The 19426-nt window shown below is 41.1% G+C and overlaps 1 protein-coding gene across 1 annotated transcript; it reads right to left on the bottom strand.

The window, feature by feature from the left end:
* Positions 1-1082: 1082 nt before the first annotated feature.
* On the bottom strand, positions 1083-18459 carry LOC119744436 (gamma-aminobutyric acid type B receptor subunit 2-like). The gene is made up of 17 exons (XM_038220365.1): positions 18008-18459; positions 17115-17252; positions 16456-16623; positions 15542-15649; positions 15016-15081; positions 9743-9940; positions 8830-9072; positions 6912-6993; positions 5261-5350; positions 4741-4891; positions 3698-3830; positions 3427-3540; positions 2964-3086; positions 2686-2863; positions 2379-2542; positions 1977-2114; positions 1083-1604 (listed from the first exon to the last, which is right to left on the bottom strand). Exons 1-17 carry the CDS (start codon positions 18347-18349, stop codon positions 1509-1511), a joined length of 2532 nt encoding a protein of 843 aa, XP_038076293.1. The 5' UTR covers positions 18350-18459; the 3' UTR covers positions 1083-1508.
* Between the last annotated feature and the right edge of the window lie 967 nt (positions 18460-19426).

The following is a 19426-nucleotide window of genomic DNA, read 5'->3' as shown; positions in this document are numbered from 1 at the left end:
AAACTAAAACACGATTCGTGCAGGCGACTGTTGTCCGCAGAATCGCACCTTGGCTGTCGTGCCGATCGACGAATGGATAAGCGAAGATTGCCTGTACCTTGATGTCTTTGTACCAGAATCAGTTGTAAGTTTGTAGTCGTGAAAACCATAACAAGATCGCATTCATTCATCCTCCAACTTCAGCCAGCTATTGCAACTGAACATTGCATGAACCAACGTCACATAGGCCTACCGTAAAAGGATTATTTTCCTTGTCGTCTAAATTTTATTTCGCACTAACAATTGAAACCACACTTTTGGACTTGTGCAGATTTGGCCTTAGCTTTATTGTCATTTTTTTTCTTCTGGTTCATAGGTAAAAGAAAAATCAAGATGATTTTAAAAATGGAACCATAACTCAACAGTAAATGGAAAAACACCCGTTGAGGAAGTCAATGTGCTATGCTACAAACGGAAGAAAAGCTACCATTATTTTGTTCTTAACTTTCTTCCCTTCCTTCACAACAAAACGTTCGCGATTGATACTATGACATAAATGTCATTCATTCCGCACGCTAAGGGCCTAACAATGAAACAATTTCATCTCCAAGAATCCGAATAAAGGATCATCTGTGTCCTCAATCTCAGAGAATCTGAGTCAAACTCGTTAGTAAGTACAAAGTGGACAATTTGTTTACTTTATTTTGTGAAGCCCATGCGTCCATGTACATGTACCAATCCCATGTTCTGAAAAATACATTTTTTGTTCTTGCGGGATGGGGGGGGGGGGGGGTTACAACACAATTAATTTTCAAGTGAATTTGGCAGCAATATCACCCGAGTGCACGCTGTGCACTTTTCCTTTTAATGTCTATAACGCTGCTCGTACTACATTAACCACAGAGTAGTTATTAGACACGGTAAAAGTTCTCAGAGTTGTCCGAACAGCGCAAAGCATGACCTTCGTGCTCAAGTCAAAACATCTCTACGGCAATGTCAGTAGTACACATCTTCCCATTTATATCCTTGTTCCCCCCCCCTTACGAATGCAATAAAATGTAAAAGAAAAGTAACCAGTCTTCTTCGCATAAGCTTTGGTCTTATTTTATTGTTTGAGTATTTGAGCTATAACTACCGAACTCGCCATTTCAACGTCTGGCTGTATGTTAACCACATGCATCGATTTGATATTATCCAGCCCGGTGCAATCTGACTTCTACAGTCGCGTGAGGGTGCTGTACAATAACTCAAGTTCTTAATCCAACTCGAAAATGTTTCTCTTTCAGATGATACAAAGAAAGGCCACGGAAGTGGAGGCGGACCCGACGACGAAGACAAATCTGATGAAGTAACCTGTACGAAGGAAACCTGTCCGTGAAACCTGAAATCCTGGCGTCACCAACAATCCAAACAGTCAAAATCTTTCATTGTAACGTCTACCAAACGTGTTTTGGGTGTTCAACAAGACACGACCGTGATTGATTGTTCAAGTTGTTGTTGCCTTTGCTCTTTCTTTCGAGGTGTATCTCTTATCCCGTTGTTTCGTCCGTGTTTATCGTCCTGGACTCCTCCTGCGTCACCATGGAGTGTAAGTCTTGCTTCATCAGCTCCAGTTGCTGCAGTTTCTGCAAAACAGAGAGGAATTACGGTACAATTTTGTGTTGGGAAGATATAAATTTGTTAGTGGGTTTCGCCTCTTACCAACTTAACTTTTTCAACTACTGAATATTCGGTGTTGCACTCGCATGAACTCCGAGACAAAACCTCAGCAAACAATGCTTGCAATAAAGTACGTGAAATGGAGGGCAAAAACCCAATATTAATAGGAGAGAAGCCTGAAGCTAAAAAAGTGATTTAATATATAGTTTGAAACACAGTCACTGCAATCACCACCATCACCACCAACACAACCATCAAGTTGAATATAAGATGACAAAGCGTCCATAACAGTTAAACGGAAATCTTTGGAATGCGGCCCATCTACTTCCCATACTTACATTCTGTAATAAGGTAGCCAGCCTGTCCGTTCGCGAATCGGCCTGCCGGAACGATCGGACGGTGCTTCCCGAGAATTTGTTTGCTTTCATCATGGTGATTGACAAGTCCCTGTCCTTGGTGCGCACAAACAGAATCACCTTACAAATACGAATACGAATGGAGAAAACATCAGTGAAAGACACAAAAATGCAATTTCCTATTTCAATGTATAATTTCAATGCAATTTGTCATCAAGTTCTAAAAATGTCGTATACATTTTGTAATAACATGAGTTCTAAGGACAGAGTGATTTTGTGAGATTGTGATTTACAAAGAAGTCTACTGACATTTAGCCAGTTGTGTTTACAACATCATACTTTTCCCAATGTCAATCAGTAGTCCTATTTACAAAAAAAACCCACCTTCGGTAAAAACACCAGACACAAAACAGCCGTAGTGGCAACGATGACAGCGCCGCTCACAATGACGTAATTGAAGTTGACGTCATCGTTTTTTAAGGATACCACGGGGACGGTAATGGCGACCGTTAGTGCCACGATGTAAACTGACATCGCAAGATATTTACCTGAAACAGAAGTGAAAGATTTTGCCACTTATAGCTGGAGAAATTGTGGCGATCTAAAACATGGATCTCCAGTTCTTTGCTGAATTGAAGTGCGAAGTACGCCAACTGGCCAATCAAACAACAGTTTTCAAGGAGTGACTTACTGTCATTTAGTTCGGCGACGGTGATTGGTCGAGTCTCCCAGGCTAGGAAGATCCCAAAGGCGAGCAGGACTCCCTTGGCCACGTACAAGGCTCCCATGAAGTACAACTGATTCTCGGACCAGCAAAATTTCCGAACGGGAACGAAAAAGATTTCTTTCCCCGGCTGGTTGGTATCTTCCTGCGTTACCAAAAAAAATGAGATCGTTATTATAACCAATAAAAATGACAAGGACTGCATACCAATCTTGACTGGGTCTTGCATCCCTAGACATGCCTACCTCTGCGTCTTTAGACATCGTTTGGACTGTGACGTCATCGACAGCGAGTCGAAGGACTATGATGGCGATGTCTACTGCCACAGGAATGCACGTCCCCATGATCAGTCGTCTGTCTGGAAGCTCCTGCAAGGCACCAGACCAGAAAAAATGTACCTAGGCCCACACTTCACATTCGCTTTAAAAAGTCTGGTTACCAAACACTGACTAATCTAGCAACGGTCTCCTGTTTTACAATAAAGATTTCATTTAATGTCAGGTTTTGTTATTTTAGTCAGCAATTTTCAATGTTAAGACGTAAACTGTTTGTGCAACTATTCAAAACTGTGAATAATTAACAGACATCACCAACATCTAAAATCAGCACCTCTTTCTAACTACGGGAGGCGTATATGCGCAATTGTGAACAAAATGGCGGTCAACATTTAAAGAAAACAAAAGCAGTAGGGCGCCATATCATACATACAACTTTCTTCAGCTGCGTGACGGCCTTAGTGAAGATGCGATGGATACGAAATGTCTTCATGAAGAGAGCTCCGAAGGCCAGTGAGAAGCCCACACAGAGGAGAAAGGTGGAAACCTAAGGAGGAAACAAGGGTGGAAACACAGTGAGTTAGTTTTCACATTAAACTCGTTAATTCAAGGCTGACGAAGTTTGCAAACTCACCGCGACAAGAACGATCACCGAAAGAATCGGTACTGAATTAGCAACCTTTTAGGCCATTTTGAATACTTACGTGACAAAGAACGATAATCGTGGCATCCGAAAAATCCGGGGAATCGATACTATAGACGAAGACGAAACCGTAGAGGAGCAGTCCTCCCGCCGCTGTTAAATTGTTGATCTTGGGACTGGATATCTTTATCGCCCTGGATTTCAAAGGACACATTTTCAAATTGCCGACTAAAATGTCAAAGTTTACATGGTTTTACAGCAGAACCAGCTACCACAGGTTTAAGTTCCATAAGGATCCTCTTGACACGCACACTTTAGTAAACTGAAATTGAAATTATGAGTTTGGAAGTACCTCAAAACTTCGCCTTAATGTGGTTAAAATAAAGGTTTATTCCAAAAAGCATCGTTTAGCATGTCTGGGATTTGCATCTAGATTTGCATCTAAACATTAAGCAGAAAGCTTCAGTTCAGCGAATAGCAGACTGAACGGTGTAACGCACTATGCAAAAAGGTACGCCCAAGTTGGGTATTTAGGCCATCGAAAACACGCTAATTTAAAATACGCTTTACGTGCAGGGTAAAAAAATTTCACGCATTTTCCCTGTAGTTAGACCAAACTGAGACTCGAAAGCATTACTTGATATCGCCTTATTGTCACTATAGCCACGCAAAGTTTTTTCAACATTTTATTTTCCCTTCTTGATTATACGACGTGCCTAAGGATATTGGCCATTATGCAACACAGGGAAATCAGAATGCAACATGATGACGTGCGTTTCGAGTTATCGCCACGATCATCTCGATTGGTACCGTAAGCCAAGTCGTATTTCACTAGTCTTCATTATTGGTAGTGGCCACAGGCTTCATCGCATTGCACAGTCGCCATCTGGTTGCTAAGGATAGCACAAAGGGGCAGGACTATTCGTCCACCGAATCAAGAGTCTCCAAGCAGTAAAAGTTTAGTAATTTCTTCCGTGGTGTCCACTCAAAACACCACAGGTTGAGCATTAAAAGCAATGAATTCTCTGCCGCTGCGGCAGATGGTAGACTTCCGATATGAACATTAGGATTTTTTTTTTACCAACCAATGAAATCAGCGAATACCTCCTATTCCGGTAGCGCACGTTGATATAGACGAAGCAGACAGCGATGGCCACGCCCACTGTACCGACCACGGCCACCGCAATGCGCAGACTCAGTGACGTCACGATGACTTGCTCCTGGAACGTTTTACCGTCAACGGGAGGGCCTTCTCCTGTGAAAATCAAACGTTTTTCTGGCTGAAAGATTTTTCTGCAAGAAAGGCTGAAGTATAATATTGAAAGAACATAATTAACAAATGCTTATATCCATGTAAATATTGTTTAATATCTATACAATGTACTTTCCTGTTAACACTTTAAAGTCAGCAGTCTGACGTCATTAGACGTATTTGGCCAATAGCAAACGAGTAGTAAATATTGATTCACTCAGTGTTGTTGAACTACGAAGGTACTTTAATTAATATCAAAAGAAGAGACTTTTATTGAACTAAAAGGAACCGCAGACTTAATTAATCCAACAAGGCAGAGTGTCATCAAATAAAACGGTCGTAAAACGAACTCTGCAGCGACTAATAACGTACCTGGCCACACGAACGTGTTGTTGGCGATACGGGTGAAGCGCGTCTCCTGCCCCGGGTTTTCCAGCAGTAAAACACGCTTCATTGGGTCGTCTGCGATCACGGTCGTATTGCAGGGGAAAGACCATGATCATTAAACAAAAGCACACATAAAACTGGTATTGACTCACACAGATTGGAAGTGGTGGAAATGTCGAGGGTTTACTAATGGTGTATAATATTTAATGGAGAATTTTAAAATGTGTACAGGAAACTGGATGATACTTTGAAACAGCATCACCATAAAATGTACGAGGAACGGTCATAAAATGGGATTAGTGGTGAAATAAATGTAGCTATGGCACAAAATTAGGGGAAGCCTTGAAATGGAGGTTTGTCACGCGACTGCCAAATGTAACATTATGTGAATAGTCGCTAATCCTTCGTGACCGAACTCTCAAGTTGGTGGTTTTTGGTACTTACAAGTTTTACGCGCGCGTGATCCCTGCTTACATTAGCTTGATAAGTGCGGTTCCTTTGCTCACTGCAGTGTAAGAGCATATTATAGGACACAGGTGAAATCGTGTCACGGATTTCCCACAATCACGACGGGAGTAAAAAGGTTATTAGGGTAGGATTACGCCGGGAGCAGATTTACCGAAAATGTCAATATCGAGGCGACTATACACGGTACGAATGAATATGCCATAAAAACAACTCTCACTTTGGCGGCATTTGCAGATCATGATCAGGATAGCGTACGCGGCGTCACGAGCTGTACAAACGCAAATCACACGCCACAATAAAATAATATTGAGATCTATCAATCTTCAGCATGGTTCCGAAGGTATCTTAGCTAGTTTTGACTGCCTTAATACTAAACAAAGAATTTCTTACTACCCTTTGACAAAATGTTATATTCTGTACTCCGAGAGAGTATATTACCCCTGAATATGTGCCTCCAATTACCCCACTCGGTTTCTGATTGTCATCCGACAACACTTCACACTTTTTTATCTGAAAATGTCCATACGTTGAGTTTTGTCGCAAATTTCAAAGTAAATTCACCAAAACTCCCTGGACATTTTTTTACTGTTTTCTCGGCAATGAACTTTTCCAAAATCTTCTGAAAACCATGCCTCGAAAATTACCTTGATAAGTCCGAAAACCGCCAAAGTCCAGAACCATCACTTCATATCGTATTATTTTTTCTCTTGTTGCCGATTGTCATTATCGCCCTTTATACCCCCCACCCAGACTTCTTCCCCGCCCACGTTTCTCTCCCCTCCCATGCTCTCTGCCTCGGTCGGTAACGGGAGTATAAAGTCCAACACGTCAGTGTTTGCTCTAACACAAGTGAGAGGACCCTATACACTGCATTCCAACAAAGATAGGCATCGATTGTTTTTCCTTTTTTTCTTTGCCCTCCTGTTTGATCGGGGATAGATTCAAGTGCTGTTTCAAAATGTAGACACAGTGGAGGTGAGTTGTATCTCTGGCGTCGACATGCCGACAGGCGACCATTTCATTAGCTCGTGGAGTGGTCATCAAATAAGATACAAATTTGATTTCCTCTTTTGCAATTAACACCGCTGCCGGGGGGGGGGGGGGGGGGGGGGGTCGTGTCCAGAGAAACAAGGAGTACATAGTAATCAGTGTGAGGAAACATAAATACCTTTCGTGCTCTGAAACTGTTTGACGACAACACGTAGAGACTCCCCAGTCCTCGCAGCGTTTTCGTCCAGTGAAAATTGACTCTATAGACAGAAGCGATAAAAACAAAACGCCAACACCTTTAGATCTTGCCTCATCGCCAGTCGGTAGGAAAGACACGTACACCTAACAGAAACATACGTCAGTTGGACATAATATTGATATAGACTTTCGATCCTATCATGCAGGATAACATTTCCTTCTGATCGATGAGATGAATTTGTCGAGGCGGTGGCTCTGTGATGTACTTTTGTGTTGTCAGGAGAATGCTCTGACATGCATTACGAAGAGCAAGTGGAACTAAAAAAACCAACCGGATAATCTTGAAGACGCGAATGGGACGTCCGGGTAACGGAGCTAGAACAGCGATTTGACATATATAACTGATAACTAAAAAAGAATATTTAAACTGAAGTAAAAATGGGCCTCAATTAAGTTCCAACCATTCAATCATTCGTGTTGTTATGTACGAAAGAATGTGTGACATTGTTAGCCAATGTTAGCATTATATTACTATATGTAGCCTATATTTCAAAGTATATATATTGTTTATATTTTAAAACTTAAGACCGCTCAATGTACCTTGACTCTCTCATGCACTGTAAAAAATAAGTGATTTCCATAACAATCCAGTAAAGGTCATCATTTGTATCCGTAAAATCACAAAATCGATTGTTCCAATTTCGCGCCCATCTGTACCTAAAAGCCATGAAATACAATTATTGAGATGAAAGTCTTTTTTCATTATCAAGGTCGTGTGACACATGAAATTTATTGTGCAATCTGGTTAAACACGTGCGAGGGAAGCAGAATCAATCGAGAGGCCAATTTTGTTGTTGCACAGGCTCGAATTGTCGGCTAACCAATCATTGGTAGTTCGAAAGAAATCAATACGTAGGCCTACATCTGCTCAGCAGCCATCGCTTTAATTTGAATTTAGATAACCACTCACCGATAAGAATATGTTGTTGATGTTTAATCAAAAAATGTTTGCAAATTTTAGCAAGGAACAATTATTCTGCCAGACTTCAAACAGTCTACGTAAGGGTCGTTCTGTAAAGTTAGGGTCCACTTGTGTTATAGCTGCTACATCTGACATGTATGATTTTATAATTCTGATGCACTCCTCTTGCAGTCGTCCTCCAAGGGTAATTAAGAATAGCAAACTACCTACCCAACAAATAGTAAAAAGTCGTTTGAAGTTCTTCTTATTAAAACTTGAATGGAAAATACCAAGGTAGCGGGGACAAGAAAATTGTCAAACTTTGGACCTTAAATTTTAAAGGTCAATAATTCTACCTTTTGACTGATTTTCGCTTGCTCACTTAGTCAATCCTCACTAGATTTTGGTGGGAGTCAAGTAAGACTGTTTTCCCGGTTCAATCCGATATCATTAAGAATGTTTGCACTAACGAAATATTTAGATATGATGGCATTATGTACACGTAAGGCCTTCTTCCTCTCGGTCAGGAATGCAAACTTTTACATGTTGCTCTGATTAAAACACATCCACAAAATATCTGGATGTCTCGGTCTTGGGTACAACAATTCTCAATGTTGGTCTCGGTCTTAGATATTATGCAGGTCCAAACCGCACCATTCCTTCCAACCCTGTACCCATACCAAGGGTGAAGTCAAATCTATCAAAAGTCCATCAAAATGTTTGTCGGGAGTCACAAGTCCACTAAAACAAGTCAGGTTACATATCTAGGGGGGATTTACAATTAAAAAAGTAAGAAAGTGCCTTGTCATAGTTCATTTGAATAGCTTGTGACTTTACTTGGGATTGGATGACTTATGAGGACTTGTGAGGATCTAGGACTTGTGGTCCACTACATCACTGACCCATGTCCACCTAGCTATTATTAAGGTAAACTTACCGTGGCCCCGTAGAATTCCACTCGTTCAACTGCCCCCATGAAAACTGCCCTCATCTCGCTATCGGCGTAGTGAAACTCTTCCAGGCGTCGAGGCGGGTCCAGCTTGGCCAGCCCGGAAATCGATGCGTTCAGTGCCAAGGCGATCACGATCATACCGTCGTAAGACTGGGACAAGACGTCTCGTACGCTCAAGTCTGAGGTGACTAACTTCTCCAGGTAGGCTTTCTGCTCTTCTGTCGGTTCCTGCATGAGGATCATTTAGAAGTAATTTCAGGCAAATGAATGTTAATAAATCGCAAATAAATGTTAGTGATGTTCATGTTGAATTGTAATTTGGTAGGGGCATTGAAGAAATGCTGTTCAAAGTTTGGTGTAGCAGCGACTGGTAAACTACTGGTCCTCTTTTATGGAGACTTTCATACACTGAATAAACGTTGATCAATAACAATGGGCAAAGTTCGAAATCTCAGATGTTGGTAATTCAGTTTGTAAAAAACTTCGGTCTATTTCCCATTTCTCCAACAGCTATGCACTTTTGACCGACTTTTCGGCCGTTGTAACACTGAGGAATCAGAACTTACTCTCGATATCCAGGGCAAAATATGTCATTTCATGTTGTCATAGTGAATTCCTTTCAAGTTTGTGTACTTAAGAAACTGTTGGAATCTGCATAGAAGCAAGCATGCTTCATTCAACTATACCTGAATTTTCTTCAGGGATTCAGACTCAGTGTCTTGTCTTGTCTTTCTTTATTGACTTCAGGTTTTCTCTTTTTTTTATGCCTTGGGACATAGATTCCACCTTTATGACTCGTAGAGAATCAAGCTGCCCGATCTACTCAAACCCATAGGCATATACATGTACTTGTAGTTTCGCGTCTACAGTGAAATTTTGAGGCCTACAGTTTTCTTACAATTCCACCAAAATTGACCAAGTCGACATCGGCCCCTTCGTAGAACCCATGGAAGGCAAGGTGGTATCGAAGAACCTCTTCCAGTTCCTCTGAGGTGCAGGTCGAATTGTTGGTGGAGTTATAGCGCCACCAGCCGTCGTTGATCCATCCATTCATGATCCAGATCACGTGTGGACCGTAAGCCTTGAGCCGATATACCTTTTAAAAAAATGGCGTAATAATGTTTACATTTAATAGCATAACTAATATTGTACTATTGGGTCATAGGCTTGCGTTTGATTGAAATACATGATATTTGAACTGACAAAGAACTGACACTAATTAATTGCTCAACTTTATTATATTCGAGATTACAATCAATGGTATATACAGTGTACATACAAGCAACATACGAGAAGTATTCCAGATATAACAGGGCATAATTTCATTTGCTGTTCATTCCATTTGTTCGTTTACAATAATAACACCACACAAAATCAAAGGAATAATGTTCAATACCCAACCTGTTGAAGTTTCAGCTCAGTGGATATCACACTTTTCGAGAAAAAAGTGACAAACCATGCACAACCTTTTCATCACGAAACACAATTTCGTCATTAAAACTCTTCATTCCAAAATTAAGTCAGTTCACTAATCGTTGGAGATCACCTACATTTGTTGATTTCTTTTAAATGACAGCAAGCCAGACGGAATAATTTCACAGGATGTTTAGTACCAGTACGATCTTTAATGCAAGTAAGCTTGACAAGATGGTTTACTTTTTTATAAAAATGTTTCTGACTAGCTTGTACGATGCATAGTGTTGCGGGGAAAAACGAAGCATCCTTATAATATTGGATTGCGTGGTCATTTAAGAAACAAATAATAATGAAATTTTGATCTCGACTACTGATCCAACAATCATGCATAATTATACGGCTATTTGGTGAAGACAAACAAAAGAGTCTGTTGCTAGACTAGTCAGTGTTTGGCGCCCAGGCGTTCGCATTAAAAATGAACGCGAAATCGCGAGACTTGTTCGCTCTGAATTGCAATCACGAACACGCTCAAGATGCTGCGTTGCGTTGTGAATTCATTTTTCTACTTCAGTTGCAAAAATCAATGACATGTTAAAGATCAGATAAGTGTTGCCATGGTTATTGCACGTTTGCCCTTGGTAGCCTTGCCTCAGGGAGAGGTACATAAGTCTCCACACGATTATTTCGAACGATCTGACTCGGTATGGTATAGGGAACATACAAGTGCAGGGTAGACTTTGAAAGAGCACAACCAGTTGTACAATTTAGGTAACAATAAGCATAAATTTCAGTGTGATAGTAAACGTGAAATGCTCCAAGCGCCATTAAATTCCAATGTGAATAAAGTATGTACCATTATTATAAAGCCTTTTTTATTATTATTTCTATCCAATTTTGACTCCGACTTTCTTTACGACCTACTTTTACATGATGGATGAATGTGAAGGACCTACTTATTTAAAGTTGGTTGCAAGCCGATATTGGCGTCCCTTTTTATATCTATGGTTCTCATATTTGTTTGCCTCTGATGTACCTGAGTCGGTCGGTCGGCAAAAAAATCTATATATACAGAAAAGAAAAGTGCAGTTGCACCCGATGGCTAAATTAAATGATGCTAAGTGCGTATGTCTCCAGTTTTGTTTATTGCAGTAAGTTTACCATGAGTTGATATCAAAAATGTATAAAACCCTTTTTGACAAGATGTAGCTGACTTACATTATATCTGCATGCACCATGCAACTTACTAATGTTTCGACTGTAGTGGCAGCTGGCCATGACATACATTCATGTACAGCTTAAGAGGACACATCCTCGCATCTTCTAGCATTGCTAAACGCCGTCCGCCGCGTAAAAAAAACACGTGTTTTTTTCCAATAGCTTTTCAAAGCACCGCGCCTGCTTGCCTGAATTTTGTATTCATTTTTTTAAATGTCTTATTTATTTTGTAAATGGGGTTCCAGACATGATCGGCGGCAATAAAAAAGGTGGATTTGTTTTCTTGAGTGGGGAACCCAAAATGGGGTTGGTCGGAAATGAGCGCCAAAGAAATAAAAAGGGGTGCCCTATATTAGATGTGTCGCATATTTATTTCGTCTGTCTTTGATTGCAACGATATTTGCATGACCAATTTTTTATACCATTCTCCAACGACGTGTGATACAATAATTACCTCTAGAGATATTATATAATAAATCGCACACACGCACACACGGGTATAGAGTCGTGTATCGACCTCCAACCGTGGACGTCCTATTGTCCATCTTTTGTTCGCACTAACTTTTTAGGAAGGCTCCCATATGTTTTGTACACGACCCCAATCGCGGACGTATGCTGGAAATCGCGGACGATATTGTTCTCTTTTGCTCTCCGTCATTTTTTTTCACGGTTTGAATGTATATGTTTGTTTATGGTGTAAATCGAGGACACACACGTGCAACACCTTCGATGAATCGAGGACAGGAACCAAATCGAGGACTCCTCGGTTAAAAAACGTGTAAAAAAACCCCAAATGAGAGCTGTTGCAAAAAAGTAAGAGTATAAACAAAGGAAAAGGGAAGAGGGACAATAGAAAATCCTCGATTTACACCATAAATAAACGTGTGTGAACACCCACACACACACACACACGTTAAAATAAGTGAGAAGGCATTATGTTTACAGCGAAAGCTATATGGCATTTTCCAGTTGACGTGCAATTTCCAATAGTTTACTTACACATTTAGAAAGTCAATACTGATATTTAACTAATTCAAAGAAAAGTTTGGAGCCTAAACGTGAAATGTCCTTTCTCTCTCGATATATTTTGTTTTGCTCAGACGTGAACCTCACACAATCAGCAACACTTTGAAGCCGTTTCCAATAATCACGTCACCGTGTTGAATTGCGGCGCATGTCAGCCGAATGGTAATTTGAGGGATTCTCAACCAGCTTTGATTGCCTTTTACAAACAGACTTTCTCCCGATGTGTTCTAGTCATTCGTTGGTATTACATACTCCCTCCCGCCACATCCCCTTCAGCGTTAATGGACAATGATGCAAATATCGAGCGCTCAGGTTTCATGTCTATTTGAACTGCTCTTGAAATTCGGCTGGGAGTCACGAACTTAAAAGGAAGACAAGAATGGAGAATGATGCTATCTTTCCGGTTTTCTTCAAAGGCTCGAAAAATACGGCGGCCCGATGCTGAGAGCATTCACTGCATTATGGGCTGATATTTTCCAGCTATTCGATATTATTATTATCACGAAGTTTACTAAATTTGTAGATTGTTTAGATAAAGTAATAAATTGTACTTCGTTATATTCATTTATGACGACATGCAGGTTGACAGTGTGAGGAAAACGGGATTTTACTTTAAAAGCTGTTAAAATCCTGAGGTACGGGTCTTTGCAGATTTCAGTTATTGTCGTTTGAATGTTGAATATTAATGCTAGTCTTTAAACAAACAAAAAACACGTTAAAAAGTGAACCAGCTTTTTTAACGACGGATAAAATTCCCTCTCTCACAATTGTTTTTTTTTTCTATTTAAAAACAAAATACTGGTTTGATTTAAAATTGCAACTTTAAAATTTAGTCGTGGTAAATAACACTAATTTTTTTTTATATACCCATTTTAAATATAATTGTCTTCGGATTTGCCTTTTTCTTAGGCTTCATCTCAGACCTAAACAAAAAGCTAAAAGCTACCCAATCAATCTCAATCAAGCTAAATATTTCGCTTTGATGAATTTTAACAGGAAAGTTATAAGCGAAATCAGTTATTAAGTTCCAATGACTCGGTGAGAAAGAGCCGTGTTTTTCTAGACCACCCGGCCGCATCCTCGCGGTTCCGTCCCGTGAAACGACTCATTTATCAAGACCAGTCCAAACATATAAAGTACAGTCAGGTCAAACTCAGACTCCTTGAGGAAAACACCTCCAGCCTACGCGGCGGATTTCCGGCGTTTTTACAGGCACCGTGTCGGCTGCAAAGACCAGACAAGGCCGCTACGGGTCCCGGGTGTTCCCTGGCTATAGAAACGGGAGCAGTGCATAGTACGGCGATACAATCTGCCCGCCAGGGGAGGGAACACTCGTCACTCCTGCGGCTGGAATTCGCGCCAACCGATTTAGAACGTTGATTCAGCTAATCAGTTTTTATAATATTGAAATGAAGTCTCGCTATACGAAGGGGGATTTAAAAAAATTATGAATCAGGGCCGTACTGCTACCTTTAGCAGAATTTTTTTTAAATTTACACGTAGCAAAACTATGTATATTTATAGAAAGATGGTACATTTATTTGCTTCTCTTAATGAATACAAATTAATCACGATCAAGTTACAAATGATAGAAATTCTGGCTTTGATGCCACGTTTATGTAGAGATTAGGCATCCCGAAAATACAGTCAAGAAAGTATCCCGCTACCCACCGTGCTTTGCGTTTCCTTTGGTGGTTTGTACAAGGGGTCGTAGTTTTCAAATGCGCCTTTAAATTGGAAAGTGAAGTACGAGCGGAAGAGCACGCTGCGAGTAATCCGTTCAAAACCAATTACATTCAGTGAGGTTCAACCGTAATTACATTTCCACTCCCTCAAGATGTTGTGAACATGCACCATTGAACCTGTGGCCTTGTACCGTTAGTCTAGATGAGTACATTTTAATATTTCCTTCGCAACGGGCCACGCAAATATACATACAGACGAATATGGTTCGAAATTATGTGTTTTTAGTTTAATGCTCTCACCCTTTGTCTCCTCAATGCACAAGACTTGTAAGACTTTTGGTAACGGAGGACACGATCTAGCAAATATGCTTGGCGCGGAAACACAAACACGCTGAGCAAATGGAGACAGATTGAAATGGCGCGAACGTGGTGTGTCGTTTGAAAGTCCGATCGCTCAACCCAGAACGGTGATTGCGGTGCATTTTGCCAATTAAAAAGGTTCGAACAGCGACAAAGGTGTAAGTGATTTTGTTTTCCTGTATAACGGGTTAACGTAGGGTCACGGGAAACCATTAGCTCCCGGAGAAATAGCTTTTTTCAAAAACGCTAAACGAGTTGAAACAACACGCAACTGCAGTTTCAATGCATCAATGTCATTTTCACGCCACTGTGCGGACAGCAAGCTATCAACGACGATAGACTATTAATGGCGTGTTCAAAGTCTGGTGCTGATAGACTTGAAAAAGTTTGATCAAATACGATGGTGTGTTACAAGACTAGTTTGTTTTGAATTCGAGGAGGAGATTGTTCGGAAAAAAGATGAACGTACCTCACAGAAGAACTTGGATGCTGGAATCTCGTAGAAGCTGGCAAAAATAATTCTGGCATCGTGATTCTGTTACAAACAAATACAGCATTATCAACTCTTTATGTAAAAGCCATTGGCACAAACATTGGAGGCAGGTCCTCACAAGTCAATCTTAAGTCAATCATAAGACAATCACAAGTCGATCATATTAAGTCAATCACAAGTCGATCATAAGGCAATCATAAGACAATCGCAAGTAAGTCTCAAGTCAAGAGACAAAGCTTTTCAAAAGACAACAAAAATCCATTTTTATCTTCGGTTATCTTTCGTTTATCCTCCTCCTACTTTAAACTACAGACCTGAGATTTGAATCAATGATTGGCTAGCAATTCAACTTTACAATAGTACATGACTTCTGTTAAGATTTAACAATACAATTTCCATACAATATACCCCTGGAACGATTACTATATGTCACGGTTCGGCTACATATCTGTGAAGTAATCAGTGAGCTAACATCGAGTTAAAACCTACAGACAGAACTCACCACCAGATTGTTGATTTGCGAGCGGTGCTGGTCTTTGTCATTTATAGCTTCTATCGTTAGTACGGTTACACCTCCGTCGGCCAGCGTCTCTGCCAAGTCTTGAGAGTTCTGTTGATAAAAATATGGAGGGGGGGGGGGTCTTTTGAACATCAACCAGTTTTGCTGAGAATGTCTTGAAACTGAACATTCGGCAAGGACTGAATCCATGATCCCGGACGAATAAAGAAAGCGAATTTTAAGTACGTGGAATAGGCCTAAGGCTGATAAAAAGCCCATGTAGGGCCTATGACGAGGCAAAATAGGTTCCGTTTGAAAGCATATTAATCACATGCCGAGATAAAAGTGTAGGTCAATTGTACGGTATATTCAGGTCTTCTAGTCGAGTAAAATGTCTGAATGTGACTCAAGGAATGATGTTGACACGAGTTTGTGCTATACACTGTAGTTAGATGATAATGTACAAAGTATCTTCTTATGAGTTGATTACTGTGACCTGAAATTGCAATAATTATGAGGCAATTAATGTCTCTAGAATTGAATTGAAATGAAGGAGTGACGTCAAAAACTGATTTATATGCGACTCTCGCAAAGATTTAAATAGCCTTTATGCGTGCCAGATCATATTACGGTCGTGCTGAATCTGAATGCAGGCCATATTAACGTTATGACCTGTGTATATCATTTTGGGCTTTCGATGCCAATTTACAGGCTGTTTGTCTTGGCTTCAAATCGTCATTTCGGCCTGTGTGGCCAATGTTGCATTTGCATGCTATTTGCGATTCTGTGGGCCATTCTACGCAGGCGATTTGGCCTGTAACGGTCATTTTGTGAATGATATTTTTATCCTCTGTAGGTCTATATCATTTTAGGCACGCCATTTTGGCTTGCGCAGGTATGATGATGCAATGTCTTACCGATCGGAAGTACTCAATGTCTTCGAAGACGATAGCAGCCCGGGTCCAGCCCATCTCCTTCATGAGGGCCAGGCGGGGCTGGTTCAGCTCGTCCTCCTGCAAGCCACACCGTACGGTCAAAGGGAACCGGGTCTTGTTCGGTAAAGTTGGCGAGTTGGCAAGGGTTACCTAGGTGGGAAGATTGGAAGAAGATGATCTCAAGATGACCCTAAGATGACCCCTTCGGTAAGGTTAATATACGCGTTCCGATCAAAGGGAAAACTGACAGGGCTCACCATCAGTCACTGTTGGCTACAAGTTGAACGAAAAAAATGATCGGATCGGGATTTGAACCGGCGACCTGCGGAATAACGAGCCGGCGCTCAATCATGACTTGGTGAGGTATTATAGCTCCATTGTTTCAACTCCGAGACCGGAAGTGAGTTTCAGAATAAGGGTGGTTACATTTGCCAAAACAATTCTCTCCTTTTTTTGTCTTCGAAATAACGTATACCTAAATCACTTTACAGCTGACGTGCTTTATATGCCAATAATACTCTTAGTAATAAAAATATTTCACTTATTATGATTATTTTACATGAATGTACACCGATGCATCAATGTCGATCGAACCAGAAACGAGAATTTCAACTATTGCTTACGGAGTAGGCGGCCATTACCTGTATGATGTTGTACTCGGCGGCAACCTCATTGATGATGACAGCTACACTGGAGAACATTGGTCCCCAGGCCATCAGGATTGGAGGGCCGACGTAGACGAAGTCATACAACAGCCGCAGGGCCCTGTGCGCGCTGCCCTGAAAGACAGGGAAAAGGATCATCGTGCAAAATAGATGGGTTGCAATATTGTTTTCCGAAAACCGAGTTGTTAACGAATCGTTAATGAACAAACTTATTATTACTAAATTGGAAATCTCGGTTTTGCTTCAAGGCACGTAGGGGCATTGGTTATTACCCGGAAATTGAACCTTCTGATTTAATGAGGGAAAACATTGCTAAAAGGTAAGAATTACTGGTACCAAATTGCCTGTGAATTAGTCCGACTGGAAAGAAAGTGGCCAGCATGTACATTTTTTTAAATGGCGATATTTGTAAAATACTGCGAGAAGTACCAACCACTAGGGTCTCAAAGTCACACACCAACCGGCTGATTGAGAATCATGTTCTTAGTGCTGAGTAATCAGGACCATATTATACAAGAGGGTGCGATAGCATTTTCTTTTAATTGGAGGCGCTGGAATGGAAACTATTAACAAGACGAAAACTTTGTGCATAGGTTTACCCTGTTTTCTTAGGATCTGTAGTATACACTGCGTTGAAACTTGAACAGATTTGTTATGCACACTACTCATAAGATTTTGAGCAATTCTGTTGCTTACAAAACTTTAATATACAAATGCACAACATGCAAAGGATCTTATTCCTTTAAAGCAGGCCACGAAGTATTGGCATGTCGTCAGCATGTCCTCAACGACTCGTATCAGATCCAAGGGGACCCCTTTTCAGGGAGATGAGTTTTGAGGATTAGGAGTTACAAAAGAGCAACACTTACCTCAGTCCAATCCCACCTCATCCGGAGCTCATATCCATCCAGAATACCATCCAGGTCATTGATGTGTCTGACTGCAGTCAGCACTGAGTCGTCCACCAAGCCGAAGAGTTGGTTATTCTCCACGGGAAACATTCCCCCGACATAGATGGGAGTCCGACGGGGCACGGTATCGTCACGTGTGGTACCGGAGCGGGGCTGGGTGGTGTTCACCCCCGGAGAAACGCACGTGTCGTCGGCGGCAGAATCCGTGCCAGACGCGGTGAAGGCCAAGGACAGGCCAATCAACAGCATGACGTGAACTTGAGCTCCCATTATTTCAATGGTTGGCACGGGATAGCGCATTTAGGATAAAGTACAAAACCATCACTGGAAATAAATTGTCTTCATAAAAGAAATCACACTTATGCCGGTCCTCGAGAGAAGCCGTATGCATCATGGTATAACCTCAGCAGTTTTTCTTCGTTTAGTCACCACGCAATAATAATAGTGGTATAATATCGATCGTCTGCGCATGCGTTTGATAGCCGTGATTGAAAAATAGGGTTCTCTCATGCAGGTTGCGTTGGCAAAAATTAATGTATTCCTGGATTTGCCGAGCTCGTTTCTGTGTGTGTCTTGTCTTCATAGGGCTTACACTCTTTTATCTGAGCTGAATTTAAGCTGAATTTTTGTCTTACCAATTAACAAACGAAGAACAGTCGTGCGGGACAAGTGACCTCATTTTTGCTCAGCTTACATTTTTTGTGAGCTAAGCATTTTATGCCGATGTCAGAAGCAGATCTACGAAATTAGCCTCAGAGTTTCATTTTTATTTTAAGGAAAACCGATAGGAAACCACACCAGCAAGGCGCTGATTCCATCAATGGTTAAATAACTACTAAGTACCAGGAAGAGATCTCCTGGCAACGCCATGCCGTGGATTAATAGACTACTAACAGTGTGTTTAACTTCGGGAGGGGGAAGGTCCTTGGAGCCCGAGCTTCCGGGGTAGCTAGGCTGCCTGCCAGCCAGGCGGAGTACGGGAAGATACGCTGTCCGCTCCCGTATAACAAAGTGGCTTCCTACACACCCTTCCTCGTTACTTGGATACCCCGCATCCCAGAACACAAATGTAGCATACAACCAGGGAGAATACAAAACGAAGGACACATCACGATGTCGTCTGTAAGAATAGTGAGTTTTTTGGTCAAGTTCTGTTTCATACACAATTAATTTCTACGTAGGTGTTGAAATTACCGAAGGCCTACAATACCTAAACAAACATGCAAAACAAAATAAAGAGACAAGACAAAATAAAATGCTTTATAATAAAATGCTTTATCCCCCAGGCACAATAAAACGACTCTTTTGGCAAAGAAAAATTAATCCTATTAGACAGACCTGCTTCGGCAGGACGGTGTCATCCACTTTCTCGGTTTC

This window comes from Patiria miniata, unplaced genomic scaffold (genome assembly GCF_015706575.1).
Source record: "Patiria miniata isolate m_02_andy unplaced genomic scaffold, ASM1570657v1 HiC_scaffold_7, whole genome shotgun sequence".
Taxonomy (NCBI): domain Eukaryota; kingdom Metazoa; phylum Echinodermata; class Asteroidea; order Valvatida; family Asterinidae; genus Patiria; species Patiria miniata.
Note: the sequence above shows the minus strand (reverse complement) of the source record. Positions and strands in the feature narration are given on the sequence as shown.